The sequence below is a fragment of the Aptenodytes patagonicus genome, chromosome 6, assembly GCF_965638725.1.
Source record: "Aptenodytes patagonicus chromosome 6, bAptPat1.pri.cur, whole genome shotgun sequence".
Taxonomy (NCBI): domain Eukaryota; kingdom Metazoa; phylum Chordata; class Aves; order Sphenisciformes; family Spheniscidae; genus Aptenodytes; species Aptenodytes patagonicus.
In genome coordinates this window covers 71273771-71296457 of record NC_134954.1, presented here as the reverse complement: position 1 = coordinate 71296457, position 22687 = coordinate 71273771, and the positions used below count along the sequence as shown (strand labels likewise).

General features: G+C 40.8%; 1 protein-coding gene across 2 annotated transcripts in view; it reads right to left on the bottom strand.

Annotated features, from left to right (window-relative positions):
* The window catches only part of KYNU (kynureninase), a 59406-nt gene extending 51782 nt beyond the window's left edge, over positions 1–7624 (bottom strand). Inside the window, exons 1-2 of one of the 2 annotated variants that reach the window (XM_076340807.1) lie at positions 7607–7624; positions 2554–2743 (exon numbers count right to left, since the gene is read on the bottom strand). In XM_076340807.1, coding sequence (XP_076196922.1) covers positions 2554–2743; positions 7607–7615 — 199 coding nt within the window. In that variant the 5' untranslated portion in view covers positions 7616–7624. Of the gene's footprint in view, positions 1–2553; positions 2744–7438; positions 7549–7606 lie in introns of those variants that run through there. The other variant, XM_076340806.1, reaches the window with a different exon arrangement.
* Positions 7625–22687: the final 15063 nt, after the last annotated feature.

The following is a 22687-nucleotide window of genomic DNA, read 5'->3' as shown; positions in this document are numbered from 1 at the left end:
AGTATTTTTATGTACGTAATCTTATAATTGTCTCCTATGGATGTTCTCATCTGCTTCTTGTAAAGCTTCATTTTAAAATCTCATTGTAATGTTTTATGTAAATATATAAAGCGTATTTGATGGCGAATATCTGTAATGACATTTATCTTCAGAAGCATGTTATCTAGGATCCGCTCCCGTGCTCAGATAAATGTCATGGGAGATCTGCCTCTATCGTATAGACTCACAATGTAAATATATATATATATTTACATCCCTGCTGTTTTTCAGCAGGGAAGCTGTTCCCAATGACAGCTGAAGCACGGAAAAAGAGAGATGGGAAAAAGAGGAGGAAAAAGCTCCTCAATTTGGGAACACAAGAATGATGGATTCTCTGTGCTGTTCAACTGGTACTACTATGTAGGCTGCTTATCTTCGCTAAAACATATACATACACAGTCTCAGGACTAAATATTATAGTAACTGGGGAAAAAAAACCACAGCAGCAGTCTTTGGGTTTAAATATTATGGTAATTGATAAACAAACAATAATGAAGCTTGGAAGGGAAGCAATGAAAACTGTCACAGGGGTATCAAAACTTCTACGTACTTCTCGGAAGAGTCTTTAATCTGAAGCTGCTGAGACACTACACTGAAAAGTTTTCATATTCTTGAAAGACGTTTTACATGCTGCATTCAAAGACACGGCTGCAAGTTCAGGTGCCCTAGTTGAGCTGGATTTCCACAGCGCAGCCAGATTAAGGGCAGCAGTGCAACGGCCACGTGAGCTGCCTTCCAGCATCTTTCCAGCTTCGGAGGGACATTTTGCAGTGGCACGGCGGCAGCTGAAGCATCTTTGAGTACAGAATATCATACCCAAACAAACAGATGGGGTTTAGGAAACCCTCTGAAGCAACCAGAGGGAAAAAGGAAAAAATGACTTTTTGGCAGACAGGCTGAGAACACCTCCTCCGTGCGGAGGAAGCACCTAGTTTAAATATTTATAAAGTGTCCAGTTCTGCTCTGAATAATATAAATAGCAAAACTCAAGGATTTAAATGTGGGGAAAGATAAGCCAATACCACCTGTACATAGAGAACCAAGGTTTATCATCCTCCTGTCCTTAGGACAGGAGCAAACTGCATTCCCAACATTCATCATCTCTAGGCAGAAAGATACTGAAGACAAAGATAGTTTCAAAAGACATCCAGGAATTCAGACAACTGATACCATTTTCTGTCACAGATCTTTACTTGACATAATCTGGTGAATGTATCTGTAATTTCTCATGTACCATCAGTATTGTTCCTTTCAGAAAAAAAAAAAATCTGCAGAAAGTTGTGTCTGCATTTATTAGAAAATGAAAATATTTTGCAAGAAATTTCCATGATATTTTTTCCTTCAATTTTTAATAGATTCTTTCTGCCAAGGCAGAAAAGGAGGAGAATGACTATGCCTATGTATGCTCACCATCTAAGGAAATAATACGCCATTTCTTCAGCTTCCAGCATGCAATGACCAGGGCCCGCAGAGCAGGGACAGCTTTTGCTCCCCATCTATTTGTGAGCTGAAAATAAACCCAGACAGGACTTGGGAAGCAGGAGAAGAGCCCAGGACCATGCTGCCTGCATAGGTGCGTGCTCCCACCAGGTTTCCCTGCATGATTTTGGCCAGACACAGCAGCAGTGGTGCGTACAAAAAACAACTCGTGGAAATGTTTTGTACTTTCGCTAGGCTAGGAGTGCTAACTTGAAGCAAATGTTTCCCTCTCAGCTTGCCAACCCTCCTGCATACCCCTCCTGCCTCCCTGCCTGCACACCAGGTCCTCTCTTAATAAAGCAATCAAAATTACCCCTGCTCCCATGCCCCGGCATGCCACAGGCTCCTTGAAACAACCTACAGACCAGGAATGAAGGAGAAATATTTGGAGAACCATTTTGCACGGCTACATTGAAGCCATATGCAGTTACCTATTTGTAGGCAATTCATGAGGAAAGTAGGAAAGATCTTCAAATAAAAGGTTTCATTATGAATTATTTGCTCAGATCAATTATTTTTTCTAAGGCACAGTCTTCCATTTGGCCTCAGGAAGAAAATCATCTCCACTACTAACAATAAGGCATAAATGTTAATATATGTACCATCTCTTTCATTAACTAAAATAATTGTAACTAGATAGATAATACCAAACTATATTATACCAAGGAAGCAACTACTCCGAACTATTGTAAGCTACATTGCCGTTTGAAACCATTAGACAAAAATGCTTCTGCCTATAATTTTCAATCAGTCACTATATTGTTCAAAGCAGCTGACTGACAGCATAAGCACCATGTAAGTACTGTATCCTCGCATTTTATTCAGGATGGGAATGAGAGCATAAAGCTTTTGGTGCTAGAATAAGTTGATGGATTAATTTAGCAACATCAGGGACATACTGTGCTCAGATATGACTGCAATTGCTCAATTATCTCATAAGTGACAATGATTTCCAAAGATTTGTGATAAACACAGGCAGAAGATGTGAAGCCCCACCCTTTCCCCCTGCTCCCCCACTGTAATTATAATTCTCACTTGGAGGCAGATCCTTGACTTTTGGGATACAGAAACATTCACGAAGATGCTTTAGCTCATCTTCTTCATCTAAGTGAAAAGCAAGTTTCTTGTCTGCAGGACTGCATCCTAGCCGCAAGGCAGTTTGCTCTAAAATGGTTGCTGGTAACACAGGAGAAGATGGATCCATTTTCAGGTCATTCAATTCCACCTTAAAATGAGAAATGCCACAGTTTAGCTTCTGCAGTATGCATATTTACAAGTGGCTGATAAGCAGCCAGTAAAGGTGCATCATTCAAGACCCAAACTTCCTTGATGGAAAGCTTTTTTAAAAAGTGACATATTTGAATAGAATGGTAAAACTGATCAATTCAAGTATTTCCAAGGCAACATATTGCTGTAACCCCAAAGGCTTTTTTTATTCTCTCTATAGATATGACACTCTTCCCTTTTTAAGCTGTATCAGCAGCTTCTAAGTTCTCCCACCAGACCGATAGCAGTTACAAACACTGAAGCGTCATTCACAATTTTGAGATCTCGAAACCAGAGGCAGCATTATTGTTTCTGCAGTCTGTGCTCAGCTGTACTGAAGTTGTTTCCAGGCTGTGCAACGTTCAGCCTCTTTTAGTTTTTCTTCCTTAAAAATAGGAGGGGGCGTTTGTGTACAGCCGTGCTCACGTACAAGGGCAGAGCAGGCAGGATACAGATGGCGGAAAAAGGCATCGTTAGAAACGTAGCTTTCAAGACCAGGACTTTGAATTAATATTTCCTTCTAGCTATGCCAAATATCCTGGTGGTTTAACTCCATTTGTCCTGGGAAAGGAGAGAAGCCCAAGTCAAACTGCAAACATGGCAGACCATAGTTTCTATATCCAAACGTGTGTCTGCAAAATTTACAAGCTCAATGATCCTTATAAGAAGAATAGTTCTGTAACTGTAATGCTCAGAGACACCATTGTGGTCAAGATTGCATCTGTGCACTTGGCTTTACAGATCTATTGGCAAAGAAAATTGATGACACGTACTCTGTACTTTAGGGCAAAACTTCACCAGTATTGCCTGCTGCGTTCTGTTGCAGAAGGCAGTCAAGAGGCTTACTGAGGTACTTAGTGGTTTCCCCGGTTTAGGGAACTGTATAGTTAGACCACACAATATTCACTGCCTTTTTAAACATCCCCAAGAGTTTTGGTGCCACAGAAAAACTCTAGGGGATAGGCAGAAATAGGACAAGATTAGCACACAACAGGACAAGATTAGCACACAACATGCAGCATAGAGCCACCAGACAATATAGCTTTTTCCCCTCTGTGTGAGAAAGAAAACTCTTTAAAGTACATATCTTCCATAAGTACCAGCTCTCTTTTCTTAAAACCAATAGAATATTACAGACAGTTATCTAGAAACAAGCTGTGGAGAGAACAACAGATGATTATATGGGTTGTAGCCAGCTGAGCGTTACATGCATTGTTACTTAACCTAGCTCGGGTTTGTGTGGAAGAGGGGTTCTGAAAGTCAGTGTGATGGTGTGTTCCAAGTTACAGATATTTTTTAAAATTAAATCCCTTATGACACATTTGTCTTTATTCTTTTTGGTACCAATACATAAATGCAGATTAAGGTTTTTTATCAAATTTTTATGCCAATCCCTGAAGACCATCTAGAAGAGCTTCATCAACACATATGGGAAGGACAACAGTTGGTATTTAAATATAAATCCCCAAATAGCACAGCCTCATTAGTGCCAATTAATGTAAACCTGTTTATACTCTAGCCAAATGGCCAGCATGACACTAGTTACCTGGTTTAATTTGCTATCATTTAGTTTATGATGAAAACATTTTCTTTTTCCCCTCCAGACTTGGTATCTTACACAGTAGAATTTTTTCCTCTCCCATCAGCACGTAGAGTTAAAAAAAAAAATATGCCAGTAGAACTTTTTAATACAGCAGTTTTCATTTAGCTAATGTTCACCCTCTCCTGGGAGGTATTGGAGATACCCTATTTTTGTGCTGTCTCCACACAGGTTGTTCACACCTCCTCATTGTCGCCAAATTTATCACTCCCACTCATTCATCTTAATCGCCCCTTAGCTGGTAAAAAGGAAAATAAAATGGCAAAAATGGTTGAAAAAAAAAGATATTTGAACATCTTGGTTCTCAGAGTGCTTTTCAAGGCTTCTAGGAGGTGGAGGGCCACACCTAGACAAGTAGTTGGGTGTGATGCTAAAGTGGCTGAGCTCGCTAGAATCAATACAGCCAACCAGCCACCTCCGGAAGAGTTGCCACCCCGCTGAAAGCCCCAGGAGAGAAGTGACCAGGCTCCCTATTCCCCAGGGAACCACTTCTCAGTTCCTCCTCAGCTGAACAGCAAGTCCAAGACCCTGCCTCTGCCAGCTCCCCTGCTGCAGTATTGCTAACAACATGTGTGCCCTTCTGCAGGTCAGAAGAGTACTGACCTTCTGAACCTCATTTGGCAGTCGTCAGGGAGGATGGTTTAGAGATCTTTATTTCCTCCAGTAGGTGTTGTGAAACACCTAGAAAAGCAAGCTAGGTTCACAGACACTATGGCCGTCACTAATACAGGCACCTCGTTACAACCTAAAGACACTGTAAGGTAACTTAAGTTTCACTTCTGTAAATTGCAAATTTTAAGAACCCATGGGCTTAATCAGTAAATCGGGGTTTATTTTCAAGCAATATTGGGATCAGCACTTGGAAAGTAAAACTACATTTTGTTTCCAAAGGCTTATTTCTTTGATTTACAACACTAGCATGGGTTTCCTGGTCCCATAGGCGTTATCAAAGCATGTCCAGTACATACTCACATAATCAAGATATAATCCTTTATTTCTAATAACGAGTATTTAATGCAGATTATGGAAACAATCCTTGGAGAAGGGGCTGGAAATCAGGTATCCCTGACTGTCTCCTTCCAGATAAAAGGACCACATAGTAGTCTGTGTAGTCTTTTCTACACAGTCAATCTCCTTCCCACTCAAGTTAATGCCTGGATTTTTTTTTGCTCCCCAGTGACATAGCTCCTAAAGTAAGGGAAGGAGCCTTTTAATCTCTCTAAGCAGATGACTCACTTGAGTTAGGGATATTTGTTCAGTGATGCGCAGCTCCCCCGATCCCTAGGAGGGGGACCGTGCAGCATTGGTATTGCTGTCACCTATGTCCTCTCCTGGATACAGCCTATGAAGAAGGTTTGGGAGTCTCCAGCGTTTATCTCCTGGGGCCCACACAGGCAATGCCAGCTAATTCTCTTGCAATTCATGATCAGGAGATAGATGATAAGGGTGTTTGAAAGACAGTTTGGTTTTATACACCAGATGCCTCTCATCTGGTCTGTGGATTCTCTGCTTTACACCATGTGAACGCAGCGCAGCATCCTCCTATTTGTCTTACGAGTCACCATTTTTCAGTAAGGACACACAGTTATTACAGGGGATTAATGGCTATCATATTCCAGGTCATCCGCTGACCTGTCTCGCAAGCATAGATGGGTTTTGTTTCCATTTGAGGCCTGACCCCAAACCCACTGAAGTCAATAGGTGTCTCTATTACAGACGAAGATTTCTGGATCAGGTTTTTGGTTCCCTGTCATTGCTGTAGCTTGCTGCATCTGATCAATGACTTTCGTTTATTATGATTCTTATTTATATTAAATTTTGACAGCAAATATAATATTAAATACAAAGATCGAGAAGCTAAAAATGATTAAGTGCTCAGAGGTATCTGATTTAATACAAACATTATGAAATAAGATAAAACTACTAAAATAAAATCAATCAAAATCCTATTGAGGAATGAAATCCCAGAGATCCAATTCTGAGACCAGAATAAGAAAGTACTTTTGTCCTTCAAATGGAAATTAGGCTTCATAGAGAGGGAATCCCAGAATTGCTTGGGTTTTTTCTTTTTTTTTTCCTCCCCCCCCCCCCCCCCCCGACTGGCATTATTGCATTTATAATTGTTGCAGAATAGAGTTCCATGCAATTATTTTACAATAATTCATGAGTCATTTGTTATTTTCTACATGTAAATACATTTGTATGAGAACAGCACACCTTTATTCCATCCAATTATTTTCATTTAACTGAAAACTATATTCTGTATCCTCTTCAAATTAAAATTCAGACCCATCAGTGCAAAATGTAATTCCCACCTTGATAAATGTGGTTCCTTATCAGGATTTTTTTCATACAACTTCAAGCCAAAATAATCAACATTATAAGAGAAACAACTTGCCTCCACCACCTACTCTGGAAAAAGCATTCTGGTGTTTGGTGTTTTCTTCTCCCTTTCCTTGAAACTTCCTTACACTGTTTGACTTAATAGGTATAGATGACATGAAGTCAGCTTTTTTTTTTTCCCCCGCTCTTTCTTTGCTCTTTTGACTATTCCACAGAATTTGCCTCTACTGCATACTGATTCAATGTAAGGAACTCACCAATGACTGTTGGCAATCTTTCATTTTCAAAAAGAGCATATGCAACTTAAATTAAGAAAACAGTCAGTATTACATATTTTATCAGCACAGATATCAGCCCTGCTACTTCATCTCCCATTTTAAAACTATAAAAGACAATGGATGAGAATTAGTCAGACACAAGTGACGCGGATGTCTGGGTGATTATTTCTGTTTTGTCCTTTATGCATAATTTACTGACTAAATAGAAAAAAATTGTGTGAATATTAGCAAGGCATCTTATCAAACTTACACAGAAAGGTCCATTAGGCTTAATTATAAGAATGATAATTTGTCCTATTCTTACATCCACTTACAATATTTTTATAGATCTACCCTCTGTCTATAATTGTATCTTGATGTCTTTATTAAAAAACTGTGAAGTCCCCTCACCCCCCTTAAACATTTTCTTTAAATATTCCAAGATGTTACTCACAGTCTTTCTACCCAGCACAGTGCTGACAGGCATGCAATGAATCCCTATTTAAAAAGCTGTATCAATATCCTCAGAGAATGAGAGTTTATCATGGAAATAGCATGTCCTGCACTTTCTTCCCTCCAATAGCTGTTTACCAGGTTGCTAAATGCAGATCAGCCCACGGACCTTTGACATTTTCAGGTTAGCATCCAAATGAACTCTTTGGAAGGAAAACTGGGGGTGTACACATGTATAAGTGCACAAGTTTGCAGTATAGGTCCATGCTGTCAAAATACACCCACTGAAAGCACCAATAGCACCGTGAATTGAAGTTGTTTTAAAAACAAACGAAGAAAAACTACAGAAACGCACAATGCGTAAGGGCTGATTCTCCTTCCCATCTTTACACGAAGAAAATTGCTTTTGTGAATACCATTTTGCAGAAGGAAGTTCCTAAAAAAGCACACCCCAAAGCAACGCACATTCTAGATTACTTCAGGTTAAACACACTTCAGTGAATTTGTTTAAATTACGGAACTGCGGAGAAAGAAAAATCTAAATATTCATAACACACCCAACAACAGATACACAGCAGCAAACACAACTGTATAATTAAATAAGTTACACAGCACAGTGTCACAGCTACAGCAAGGGAATGTGACAGAGAGGAATTATAATAAACCCAGTTGCTTAGAGTAATTTAGGCACATATTGACCTTCATGTCAAGAAGTGTTTTGGTGTTAAAAGTAATTTTACGCATAAAACTCATCTTTTCCCCTCCACAGTGAAACCACATTACCCTGCGGTTGGCAGCCGTTCCTGAGAGAGGATGATGAAATTCTTGTGCAAATACTCAGTGCTGCATGAAGAAACAGCCACAGTCACGTGCTTGCTCCTCCAGACTCTGACCTGCACAGCGACCAAGCACATGACCTCCGAGAGTTAACCAAAAAACAAGTGTATTTTTTTTTTCTCCTTTGTCACCGTGGCAAAATTTAAAGCTCTGATTAAATTAAGAAGGTACCTTTCTCCCATACAGGCACAAGAATACACACACACATATATAATGAAAATGGTTTTAAACCAAACTTTTTCGCTTCAGTGAAGGAGCGGATCGATAGCGTAACAGCTAGAAGTCAACAATGTTCGCAGCCACGTGGCAGAGGGAGTGGTGGGAATTTACACAGAACATGGATTTGCCAGGGTAGAAGACAGAAGAAGAATTAGAGGTGAAACTAAAGAATAGAGTTGATATCTTTCTTTACTCTCTATAAACATTATCTCAAACCAGCCACGTGTTAGCCCAATCCCCTCCATTCAAGCTTGAATGACACCCGTTCCTACACATAGCTAGAACGTAGTCATCTGGAGGCAACAAAAATAGCTTCTCTCTATCCAGCCTCTGAAGTTTCGGGGGGGGGGGGGGGAGGACCCACACAAAAAAACCACCAAACAGTGAGGAGAGATATAGAGGCAAAGGGGTCAGAGCTGTGGACTAACAATGTAATTTAGAGCTACAACTCCATCCTGGTGTTCTGCACGCACAGACCCCTGCAGTAATGCTTGTTTACTATCTGGATTTCCATTTTCAGTAAGCACCAATATATTTGACGCTCTTGAACTGTAACATTTCATCTTCTTTGCTAGAAGAACAAAAACCACCACACAAAGCACTTAATATTGACCCAAAATAAAGGTAACCTCCATCCAGCAGTTCTTGTAGTATCCTTACCCTGTTTTGCACTCTCAAATGATTTTTTGGACTTCCCACTAACTTGTCTTGTTTATTCCACCAGCAAGACTGCTGCTCAAGAAACTTTGTACCACCAGGAATTTGGGCGAAGAGAGAGAAGCAGGAGGTTGAGCTGGGATCCAATGTCAAACTCACCCTAAAAGGGTGTTTCTTGTTTGGTTGGCCATTTAGGTCAAAACAAGCTGAAATACACTGCAACTTTTCAGTTTGCCCTTGGAAATAAAACTATAGAAACAGTAGAGTGAAAATTTCCCACTGCATTTTCCTTTAAAAAAGCGTCTTGAGTTTTACCCTTGATTGTCAATGGTTGCAGGAAAACAGCTGTGCTGGCAAAGGCCATATGTTCGTAGACTTTCATGAGAGTAGGAATATTGACCCCTTCTTCCCAGCTGTTCTTCTCAACTCTTCAGATGGAATGAAAAGAAAAACAAAGACAAAAACTTTTGCCCTTAAATTCAAGGCTCAAAAAAATCAGCAAGCGTATCTCCTTGGTACCTTTTTTAGCTGCAGAACTAATCTAATGATCTGTATTTCTTTTTTCTTGTGATGTTGTGAAGTAACCAGAGGGCAGGAAAAGAAGAAGGAGTCACTGCAAGCCACAGTGAGACCAACGTGCAAGGTAGTGAGGCTACACAAGACGGCCAAAGTCCCAGCAGGCACTGGCTGATGTGGCAGAGAGAAGGTAAAAGATGCAACGGAGGGCAGCCCTGCCGTCACCCTCTCAAAGGGGCTGTTAGGAGAGCGATAGGAAGGCAGCGACATTTGACAGACAGTTTAGAGAAGGAAAAAGAAAAAAAAAAAAAGAAAAAAAAAGGATTTGCAGCTTTGTTGGAAGATGAGCTCTGTGTGTCTGTAACTGAGGGTTGTATGGGGTACATGGGGCGGAGAAAGAATTAAGGGGTGGACAGGCAGACACATTTCTCATACCTACAGCTTCCCCGACTCGTTCAGAGGTGCTTAACCACCTTAAGCCATGCGCTGCCAGACACATCCATGAGCATGTTGATACCGCTTCGTCTCATCCTTCGCCCTAACCATTTGTGATACCCGTCTGCCATCCGTCACTGCCAGCCCCAGGTTCACCAGAGCACGTTCAAGCCCTTGTCATGGGAGCCCTGTCCCTTGACTGAAAGCAACTATGTGAGCTTTTCCACAGGAACACCAATAAAACTTGTAATAAATTAATTTGACAAAACATAGGCCTTCTTCTCAAGACATGCGACAACAACAAATGAGCAAGGGTGCCCTGAAGCACACCCACCCCATGCCAGATGGGATGCCAGGACACTTGGTCCATCAGGTCATGAAAGCTTGCCTTGGCACTGCTAGCCCAGGGTGCTCTTGCTGTCAAGAGGGTAAAATGATCCAGCAAACAAAGAAGGATTTTCTTTAACAGAAAAAGGCAGGTCTTACCCGGGATGAGATGGCCCGGAAAACCCTCGGGCAGGAAAACACTGTGGCTTCTACAGTCTGAAAAGGAGCAGCAAGGCAATGATGTGTCCGAGCAGCACACACTGCACCTGCAGCACAGGGCTCTGCTCAGTGCACAGATACTTAGAAAAACTAAGGTTGTCTGTATTTGTAAGGCAAGCCCCACAGCTATTTTTTAAAGCATGCCATCTGCACCTTATAACGGCACGATGCATTTCACCTCAGGCCTAACAGCAGTGAGTTGGTAAACAACAGCATAAAACCTTTGGTCTTCTTTCTGCTGAGCTTGCTACACCAAATTTCTTACCACTTTTGTTTTCTCTCCACCCCATCAACACTGCTGCTCACCTGAAAAGCTCATCTTTTATCTCAGGCCACATTTAAACCCTACTTGATCAGGATGCCCTACACCTGCTCTCACTTTCCTTGTTCTCCTCCCTCCCAGACCCTGGAGAGTTATATTTTGTTTCTGAAGTGATTTGAAGGGAACACGCATATTTGGCGTATTTGCAGCAGTGGATCACTCTGGACATGTGATTCTGACTTTTGGTCAAGACTGAAAAAACCCTCACTCAGTCCATTTAGCTTTACCTTCTAGAGAGTTAACTCTCTATACCTACAATCAAAGGTTGTGGGTTTGGTGTTTTTTTTATTTATGGAGCAGTTATTAGTAGCTCCTGCTAAATTATTGGCTGCCTTTTGGGCGGCCACAGTGAGCTCCTGCAATTTTCTTGCTTGTCTGAAGCATTTTTCCCTATTTTCTTTTCAGTTGGACTGTTAGGCACACCTCCTTAAATATATACGGATTTTACCCTGTTATGTGACCTGCTCCTAATATTGTTTTTCTTCAGGCTCTGCATCAGTTATCGTTTTCATTTCTTTCTGAGTCTTTAAGCATAGTATTTGTCCTTTAAAATCTATTCTTTTTTTTTGTTCCGTAGAGACTCTACCTTAAGAAAGAATAGAAATAAGAAATTATTTACTTTTTTGCAGTAACATTTAGGGAGAAATATTCCACTACTGCACTAATAGTAATACCCCCCATTAAGGGGAGGGTCCATAAAGGAATCAGGGTCAAGTGATTTCTATGTAAAGAAAAACAAGAACAGTAATTCCCCCCCGGCTTTGATAACTCCGTGGTAGCTGCAACAGCAAGAGAACATATTTTGAATAGATGAAACTTCCTTGTATCTCTCCAAGGTAGCTGCTACTAATAAAAGATGACTGTACTTCTGATGCCCTCACCCGCATTTCCAGGCTGAATGCACATACGCATATGTTTTAAAAGCCTCTTGCTAAAAGGAATGGTTTATCACTGTTGTTTATCTTAATGTTTTGCAAAGGATAAGAGCTGCTTTTTTTTTTTTTCCCCCCTCTGGTCAAATATTTGGTCTTAATGTTTGCTTTGGACAGCGAGGACATTTGCAAGCCGTTTTTACCAAAGGCAGGGACAGGAAGGGGGATGTGTCCGTCCCCTCCCGAGGGAGCAGTAGTATGACAGCCAAGGGGGCATTTGAGAGACTGAAAGCAAAGTGGGGGACCTGGCACCCACTTTTCTCATGGCAGCTGCTTGCTATGTTTTACATAACCTTCTTAAAAATAAATGTGAGTGCTTTGGGGATGGATTCACAGCAAATCTCCCAACTACTCTTTCTCCAAGGTCCTCTCAAAGTCAGGTAAAGGTGTTTGTGTAGCAGATATAGCCTCTTTCTATATAGCCACTGTTTCATCTGCAGGTCCTCACCCACCAATCGACCAGCTGCGTGTCCGGACTCTCACAGTACAGGACAATTGCCAACTTCTTCATCTACTTGTAGCACATTTCCTGCCCGCGTTCAAAGAGCTTCTGAGAAAGGGGAAATCGGAAATCAGCTACAGGCCAGAAGCATGGGGTAATAATAACAAGACCTTATTGAGAGGCTCCCCACAACACCAGAGCTTTCTTTTTTTCTTAAATATTTGTACACCGTGTCTTTTATGATGCACTTCATACCATCGCAGGCTGACATAGCTGAGGACATTAACTGAACCGAGGTAGACAAACGATCCCGGTGCATTTTCCCTCCTTCCCCTGCCCCTTGTTTGCAGCTCCATAAAAGTGAATGCACTTCACACTTTCATTTTTATTTTTAAGCTCTTGCAGCAGTTACCATCTGGAGCAAGACTCAGGGAGGGAAGAAGGAAGAAAAGACAGGTCAGAAAATAAGCTGAGCTTGTACTACATGTGTGTTGTATAAAAAAAAAAAAAAAAAAAGAAGAAAAAAAGAGTGCCACACACAGCATAGTACTGATTAATGAGAAGCACCACACACATCCAGACCCTCCAAGAGCTGAAATTGCAAAGACAGGCTATGCCTGATTTAAATAGAGTGCTACTGTTCTGGATGGCCTGCAAGCAGCAGAGGAAGCAATAGTACATAAAGGATCGTGACAGGCAGCAAAGTGGTGTGTGATACCTGGGGGAGGCCACCATAAAAAGCCAGCAGTGGCTTAGGAAGGGGATATATTCATACATGATAAGAAACTCATTCTGCAGCTTTCTATGAGAGGGGGTTTAACAGCACACATTCAAATAGTGGTAGATCATTTCAGCAAAGTTGAAATTCCTGAAAAATACTTTAATGCCAAATAACACAAGAAAACCAACAAGCTCCTGCACTGAGACCACTGGGGCATGGCATCGCTCTTGGAGGGGACAGAGGTGAGGAGGAAACCTTGCCCTTTATTCATAAGCTCAGCAGCTTCTGCAGGAATGACAGATAAGTACCAAACTCTTTCTAGAAGAACAAATACAGGTTCTTGTGCCACTCAGAGCAGCCTTTTGATATCCATACATTCACTCCTTCCCTCCCCGTCCCCAAATTTGGACTCTCAGCCCTCCCTGACCTAAGATTTTATCTTTGATTAACTTATAAACTGATTATGCAGCAAACCGGCCAAGGTCTTAAACGAAGCTTTGCCAATACCCAACTTCCTACCGATATTTATAATCCTCAAATAACCCTTTGCCTGAACCCCTGGTTGCAGGCGGTGACTCAGCAGTCGCAGGGCTCCTATTAGTATTCTCGGAGCATTTCCAGAGCATTTTAAACTGACTGTCTCACTTGTGCTGTGATCAGACCTATCAGTCTGTGGTGAATTGCTCTGAGGAAGGTTACAGGTCTCCATAGGGACTGCACATGATCTTTGAAAAGTGCATTTCCCTCTACCAAGTTATAAATGCTCAGGAGAGTTGCTAAAGATCACTCAAAATATATTATTGAATACTTTGATGCCCTACTCTCATTCTGTGTTATCATATACTTAAAGTATATTAAAAGGTTCCCTAAATACCAAGTGCATTTGCGTAGAATAGATTTGTGTTTTCCAAAGCCAGAAGAAAACAGCTTTGTATTGTTACAGGATATGTAACACTTTTTCTGCAATTCTGCAGAATGGATTATAAGCGTTTGACAGTGCTTCCCCCCCCCCCCCCCTTTTTTTTTCCCCAGCTCCATTGACTGTTGTGATAGACTTTAGTTAACTTCTTTGAACTGTTTTTTTTTCCTTGCTAACAGTCTGCAGTCAAAATGAAAAATAAGAACCTTCTGGATCCTGTCTTGATAAGGTCAGATTGTAGAATTTTTCTTTCCAGCAATTTAGCCAGGCTCTTTCCTTCCAGAATACATTTACTCAGTAATAAACATCTCCAGACAGCTGGGCTGTACAGACTGGAAACAATTAAGCCAAAATTGGGGAAAGCAGCACATGAATAAGTATTCCACTTTAATGAAATTAGACTGAAAAATTCAGGAGCAAAGGAAGTAAAAGCATTTTCAAATTGTATTAATTAGATGTATTTGTAAAAATCTGTGCTTATGCAAGTACTTTATGCATTTTTTAATATCAAACTATGCAGAAAATATGCTGGGTAATCACAAGCCTTTGGTGCTGTAATGCTGCGATCAAGCACCAGGCACACACCAAAATTTTGGGTACATAATTTAATGTCTAGTAAGAAAAACAAAGAAGTTTAATCAATTTTCTTTAAGCTATATAAAAGAAAGCCTGCCAAGCTACAGGTTAAAAGGGTTTGTCTTACTAAAGTAGAATAAGGTTAAAACCCAGCTTATTCCAGAAATGAGTTAACAACTTATGCTATGAAGAAGCCTCATCTCTCAATTAGGTAAGCAATTAAGTAAATATGTTTAGCTGTCCCAGCTTCTTAGAGATCCAAGTAAAATCCCTCTAAAACAACCCAGAGTTTTTCTATCCTCCTGAACATTTCACCAGGTCCTAAATTTTATAGTTTTCTAATTTTTGCATAAATGCATTTACCACTTAGACATCACACACTTAATTGCAAATCCATCACCTGTTTACTTGCAGTAAGAGAACAAGAAGCGCCTGTGCCATTATTTTTAATTAGGTTATCCTCCTACACCTCCTCTGTCCAACATCTTCAAATAGTTTATACATAAATTCTAAAATAATTTAGAATTGAATAATTACACATCATGTTTGTTACATCTCTTGGTGTGCTTTTCTCAAGAGACTCAAAACTAGTACAAAACTAAACTTGGTTTTATAAAGCACTATTTCAATTTGGAAAGTTCACAGCATTTTCAAGAGGAATTAATGAACGTTGCTAATAGCTGGATCCAAGTTATAAGGCATTAGGAGGACACAATAATGAGGAAAGGCAATATATAACCTTTAGATGGGACAATTAGAGATCAATTATTAGAGCCAGAGAAGAGCATTCGAAAGCAGCTTCTTCATTAATCAAAGATTATCTCAAATTAGAATGTTTAATTATTTGCCAAGGTTCTTTGTATATTCTTTTGTAAAAAAAAAAAAAAAAAAAAAAAGCCAGGGGCTTTTGGAAAACTGCTAGCTTTTTGAATATTTCATTTTAACGTGGTTTTAAAGCTAACATACCAAATATTTTAAAGAACACTTAACACAGTGAAAGTAACATAACTCAGAAAATTACATCGAAGATGCCACAGCTGCTGGTTTTTAATATACTAAGTCTGGTGGGTATTGTTAACTATTTGGATGTCTGGCTACATGGAAAAAATATTTTAATAGAAATGGCAAGAAAGGAAAAGGTGTGAATATCTTATGCTCTGTAATGATTTGGGGCAGGATCCTAGGATCTGATGTTAGATTTAGATCAAACTTGTAGGCATCTGAGTTTTAGGTTCCCAAACCAGTGAGCATATCCAAAATCTAGAGTGGGAGGCAGCATCATGAGCAGGCACAGAAAGAGTGATTAGACCAGCTGGTGGGTAGAAAATGCTGGGCACCAGCATCTGCTCCCCTGCCACCGGACAGAGAGCACCATCTCCCGTGTCAGAGGCAGTCCTCCAAATGCAAGCTGCAAAACATGCTGGAGGTTGGTTCAGCATTACCTTTCCTGGGCTAGTAGCCATCACTGACCGAATCACCATGTATGTTTGTATATTCTGACAGTTTAGATGATAGCTGGGAGGATATACACACGGATTGCAGGAAAGGCCTTTTGCAAACAGGAATTTTTGACAAACACAGGGGGAGGAGCGCTTTGCTGAGACCCCTTTGCAGTTTAGGCAGGTGCAAAGTACATGGCTCAGGAGGAACGATAACTCCTACCCATCCTTATAAGAGCTGAAGTGCTTGGGCAAGTCCCCTCTAAAACGACCCTAAAAGCTACTACCTTTAGGGAGCACATCTTCAGCCGTGACAGCATGGACAGGAGCAGGAGCGGCCGAGCTGTCCTTGCGAAGGCATCGTGGTCATCCCAGAGCACAGTCCTCACGCTGTTAGGGAAATGCCATCTGCCGGTTGCTCACGATGTAAAGTCTGTTCAACCTGTGCATGGCACGCTCGCCATCTATCTCCTATGAGGGAGATAAATGCTTGGAGGGCACCACACGAGCTGTCCACAGGGCTGTGGGCACCTGAGTACCTGCTCATGGATCTTCTTGGGAAGTGTGTCCCAGTGCAGTGCCTGGGCAGTTATTCTTCAGTGACAGCCAGACACAGATATAGATGTAGTCTGGGGAACCAAGCTGTTCCCATTATGAGATACCTTTCTTACACAATTACATTTTTTCTCATGGCCAATCTTTTATTCAAGCCACAATGAAACTCTTTGATGTCTTTATTCTTCAGTAAGGTGTATCCTGAAAGTGGATACAGACTTCTTCTCATATGTGACCTTCTCTCCTTGCAAGGCCCCGTACTTTGACGGCTAGGTCGGGATGACCCCAGGCATGTTCAGAGTCATTTGGACTAGACTTTTGCACATCTTACAACCACAAACCTTTCTGGTATAACTCTGCTTTTAACAGAAATGTCTCCTGAGTAATAACAAACCCTGAGATATTCTGATTAAAACCTGTCACTCTGTGAGAAAGTATACTAGCAGCCTGAGACAAGCAAATGGCTCTCAGTCTCTTGTCTTTCACCAAGTCTCTCCCCTACTGTTCAATAGTTTACCTGCTGTTATAATGATTTGTCAAACGTGCACACTTTGATGCAGCGATCTACTTAGTCACCACTAAAGAACATGGCAGCGAGACCTGTGACACATGACAACTCCTGCTGCTGTAGTATACCTTGTGTAGCATACATACTGCAAGGGGTGAATTCAGGGGAGGCAGAAGGGCTTCCTTCCCACAGAGTGCTTAGCATGAGTTCAGAGAGAAGTTCCTCCGCAGATGGCTATAAGAGAAGGCCGTATAGGGGATACCGGGGTGATCCTCACTGATAAAAGGAGGAGATATAAACGCAAAGGAAGATGAAGTCAAGGACGTAGGAAAATCCACACAATCATTTTCAATGGTCTAGAACTTGTCTTTATGGAAACCAGAGCTTAGGGTCCCGCGACATCTGTTGGCAGTGTCACCAGAACAAAGCAAAATGTTTGACCCTTCCCACACCAAATTGTGATGGGTGAGGGGTGCCAAGTGTGCCATCACCCTTTTATTCCATTGTTACCTTTTTTCCCCACTTTGAATTCTTGACATTCTGCTAAATATAAGGCAAAATGATGGATAGCTAGTTATGCTGTGTGCTGTTTGCTGCAATTAAAGTCAATTCTTGAAACTACTTGGTCTGTTTTTTCTTAGACTCCAGGGAAAGAATTATTTTCACACTTCCCACAGTTTTCTTAAATGCTTTAATTCTTACTGGTGTAAGAACGTAACAAAATGAGGTGATATTTAGAATTACTCAAATGTTCAGCTAATAATAGTATGACATAATTACTATATAGACTTTATCAGAGAGACTGTAGCCAAAATAGCTGCCTATGGGAATATCATGCAAACATATGTGAACATTCAACATAATAAGTAGAATATAATACAGTTGTTCCCACATTATTCCTATTTTCTGCGGCAGGAAAAGCATCCAGGTCTGAGGAAACGGGACTGTGGCCATGGAGTGTCTTACACCTTATTGATTCCTGGCTGCTTTCTCTGCCCTTTGAATCAGCCGCTAATTGCCTTGGTGAGAGCAGATTTCAGGATGCTCAAGGTCATTGCCACTCAACCCAACTATGCCAGACTCTACTCCATTTGCTAATTATTAATGCCTCTTCGCAGCATAAGTCACACACACACCATGGTGCCCTGCACTTCACTCGCCGTTCCATAAAGCTTTATAGGCAAGATGCATCTCTCAGGTTGAAGAAAGGAGCTACAAGGTTGCAGTTCCACAATCACTTTAAGTTGGTGCAAGGCTTGGCTACTGCTGACAGGTTTGATCTCTCTCTGTCTAAACTGTCTGTTAATGCTCACCCCCTTTTTTGCTAGCACTAGCATTTCTGTAACCAAATCATGAGCTGCAGCTATATATATTGAATTGCTGGATTAATTTTCAGCCATATATCTGCAGGGGTGCTAGTACTCACGTGGAGAAAATAACAAGAATAAATAGCTGCTCCAAAGTAGGGTCGTCCAGACTTCAGTTGTCTACGGCATTGCAGCCTAAATCAACCAGTACACCGCCTAAGGGGGTGGCTGCTGCGTTATGCATCTCCATTTCTTGAATGCACAGAGTTTAGCATACGCTAAGGCATACGTAAATATCTGGCCCAATAAAGACCAAGTAAATCACAGTAGGATGTCCACATATTTGAAAACTGTTAAAGAAACAGCTTCATTTTTTCAAGGAGTAAATTCATGTGGTTTTAGACTAGGGAAGCAAAAGCCCAGGCTCCTTCACGGGTCGGTTCAGGGCTGTGGCAACTCATTGGGAGGAGTGCCAAGTGATGGGCCAAATTTAAGGCACACACTGTCCTTAGTGTTTTCTACAGGCAAACTCTGTTGTTTCTTTCTCAGCGTGCTGGATCTTACTCAAAAAAAAATTAACTCTCACATATAACGTAGGAAGAACTTAAAATTATTCTAAATACTTACGGATGAAACACTTGGTGGGTTAAATATATCCTCAATGGAAAAAACATTGGTATAAATTGAATTATGCAGCAATCTTTCTGAAACCTGAAACAGTTTCTGATAGTAGATATCACTCAGTTCCCTGCTACAGACTTACTAATTTGTGGCAGAAGAGGCACCTCTTAAAGCTGCCCATTGACTTCAGCCAGAATTTGAGCCAAAACAGTGAGATTCAGTTGCAAGTTTTTTGTTGTTATATCACTGTGGGAGAAATGGCTTGTCCCCCATTTTAGGAAAGCACGTGATTTACTTGTAAATTACAAAAAAAGTACACCAATTCTACCATCTCTTGGCATGAAAATTTCTTGTTGATTCAAAGAAAACACTAGAAATATTTTACATAAAACTACTGTGCTAAAGCTAGAGTTTATAACACTGAGAACTTTTGTGAAGAGTCATTAAAGGGAGGAAATTACTTTTATGATACAAAAGGAAAAATAGGTTTTAAAAATGTTTTGCAAAAAAATTAAATGCAGAGGTTTGGGGTTTTTTTAAATAAAGCTATTTCTCTTTAAGATATACAAGTATAAAAAAATAAATATGTTGTTTCTTCTGGCTCATTTTAATTCATACCAAACCAATGTTATCTGTATAGAAATGCAGGTTGTTTCTTCAGAAAGCAGAATCATTTATAGCAATGTAATAAATCAAATAGAATTATTATAACAAACAATTCAGGGTAAAGCAGAAATGCAAGCATTGTGGCTATGCTGCTCTACCACAGAGGTAGCTCTCAACCTGTTTAATTATTTCCATTCTCTGCACCACAGAAATGTGTGAGAGAGGGCAAGAGAGCCAGGAGAGAGCTGGTACTCGTGTGCCAGCACCGGCTTTCGCTTATCGGCGCTGAATGGAAGTAAGCGCCCTGCTTTGACTTCACAAAGTTATTCTTTAAGGTTATTCACACACTTAAAATAAAACACCCACTTAAGTGTGGCTAGATGAAAGCCAGAGGTCCCCCCAGCAACAACCCTTCCCTGTTCTGCCGGTGGAAAGTTTGTATTTCTGATTCAGCAAAGCACTTAAGCATGCAGGTTGATTCATGTAAGTCCCTGTAAATCCACATAAATATACACACTTTACAGTCAAGTACGTGCACAATTGCTTTGCTGGAACTAGACCTGTATCGACAAGGGAGCTTCTTGCCATTCTGTTAATCCTGGTCTATCGTATGTGAATCCTTCAGTGCTGAAACGGTGTCCAAGACAGAGAGCAGGAAGGGAATTTGCAGACGTTTGGGCTTCTGAGGCCATTTTAATGAAGCAAAGGCATAATGTGCTTCCTACTGGCGTAGGCTGAAGAAGTTTACGCCAGCCAGAGATTTTGAGAGACAGAGCCCATAAAAATTATGTTACCTGACAGTGGCACAGGCTGCATATTTCTGGTAGAAAGCGAGTTTCACTTGACCTTGGAGGAAAAAGTTCCCAATGATTTAGAACCAAGGGCTCATCCGCTTATATGCTTCCACTGGTTTTGTCTGTGAGCTCTCCTCCATCTTTCTCCCATACAACGTTGAAAAAATAAGGCCATGACTTCACAGTCAGTTGCAAAACTAAGTTTAAGATAAACTTTTTGCAGCAGGGTGCATCTTTTCATTATGGATGTTCAGAGCGTGATATAAAAGGATCCCGACACCTCCCTGCGACCGCTATGAGCTTTTGCCCAAAAAAAAAAAAAAAAAAAAGAAAAAAAGATAATGATTGCATTAATACAGGTGCTGGAGCTCTGGTCAACATTTCAAGTTGCCCCCATCTGTTAAACATATTAACCCACCTTTGAAAATAAAGTACCTGCCTGGAGCAATTCTCAATGCATTTCCCATTAAAAAAATCCCAGTTCAGCTACTTGAAAATTGGTTGCATACGTGAGGAGGTATTTCTACAGTATGCCAGGCTTAACCCCAAAATGTCCCCAGTTATTCCTCCACACTCTCTACACTTTCAGGCAATTACAAATGCCTGAAAACAGGATTTATTAGAGAAGTGCTTGATCACAGCTTTACAAAAGACAACACGATAATTTTGATGTCTCAGGAGTTGATTGGAAAAACACCTCACTGAAGGTTATCACAAATTTTTATTAGTCAATACCTAATTTTGTCCTGCATCACACATAAAATATTACTATTTTAAAGCCTCTCAGAGCAGTGCTAAGAGGCAGTACCTGCCAGGTAAGGGCCAGTCCTCCCAGCCAAGCTCTTAGCTTCACTGAAGGGTTTTTTCTACAGTTCCTGTAGTGCAAAAGGTCTATAAATACCACCAATAAAACCTCTCACATGTCTTCCCAGTACAAGTCTTAGGGATTTCACTGCTGGAGTAGTACCCTTCCTCCCCCAGAAGGTTATCTTTATAGAAAGAAAAAAAAAAAGAATACGTACAACTAAAAAACCTCAGTGCCACAGCAAGCACTACTCGTGAGATCAGTCAGAAACTACTGAGAGCTACGGCAATATCATTCGTGATTGTGCTGGGGGTGAAGTGGCTGCTCAGCACACAGCATAGCAGAGGTGCAAAGCCAGGTTTCCTTCTCCTGCAGAAGATATTGCCCTGCGGAGGGGGTGGTTCCCATCAGGAATCAGCAGTGACCCCATGCACAAAGCAATTGCAACACGGGGTCCGTGGGAAAATGAGTCCTGAATAAAAATGTTAGTGATAATTAAGGAAATGTAAGAATTCTGGGAGAATATTTATGGCGGCAACAGCCACACGTATGTGCAGAAAAATGGAAATTTTTATTTCAAAATCAGTGCTTTAACACCAAGTCTCAGTAATAAAGGGTGTTCGGTTTTAAAAGTCTGATATCAGACGCTGGACTAATTAACAGCGTGTTGTGAAAAATCACATTCTCTACTCCACTTTTTGCTCTGACTTTCGAAGGACAAATGTGATTAGCAGAGAACACATCCACCTGCATAAGAACATTTTCTAATTATTCATGTGGCTATAAATGACTGCTGGCAGCTCATAACACGATGAAAACTGAAGATGAACAGTACATGCCATTGGGAACATAGTGCAAAACCTTCCCCATTTCCCTTGAAATGAGAATTTTGGCCTTGCTATGGCAAAGAAATAAAATTGCACACACAGTTTTATAACTGGCTTAAGATCCTCTCTTGTCTTGGCCATATGCTTCTAGCACCTCTCGTGTGCCAACACCAATAATCATGTGGTTGAGAAATTATTTTCTTTCTTATCCATTTTTGGGGGTTTTAAAATCTGTCTTAACATTCAGCCATATCAGCTCCTGATCCAGCTCACTATAAGGTCACTCAAAAGTAGGACTGCTGGCTTATGTGGGAGATGCCTAGATGTTTTGCACAGACAGAAGAGGGGATGAAGGGATGATATATTCAATGCTAACATGTACTTGGACCTGTTCAAACTAGTTGCAAACTTGCAGCCTGATTCATCCTCATCTGAGGTAGCATTGTTGTCCATATTACACGAAGACCTGTGCGATCTTTCATGTTGTGTTTGTGACTATTAACCGCAGTGCAAACACCACACAATATAATAAAACAAATAGGTTCTGTCTGAAAATGGGAGAGGCAAACTTGTTAGATAAGATGAAAGTCTCTGCATTTCACTCAGAAACACGCTTTACAGCTTAGTCATAAATACCTAAAAATCTTGTTTTCTAATAGAAATGTG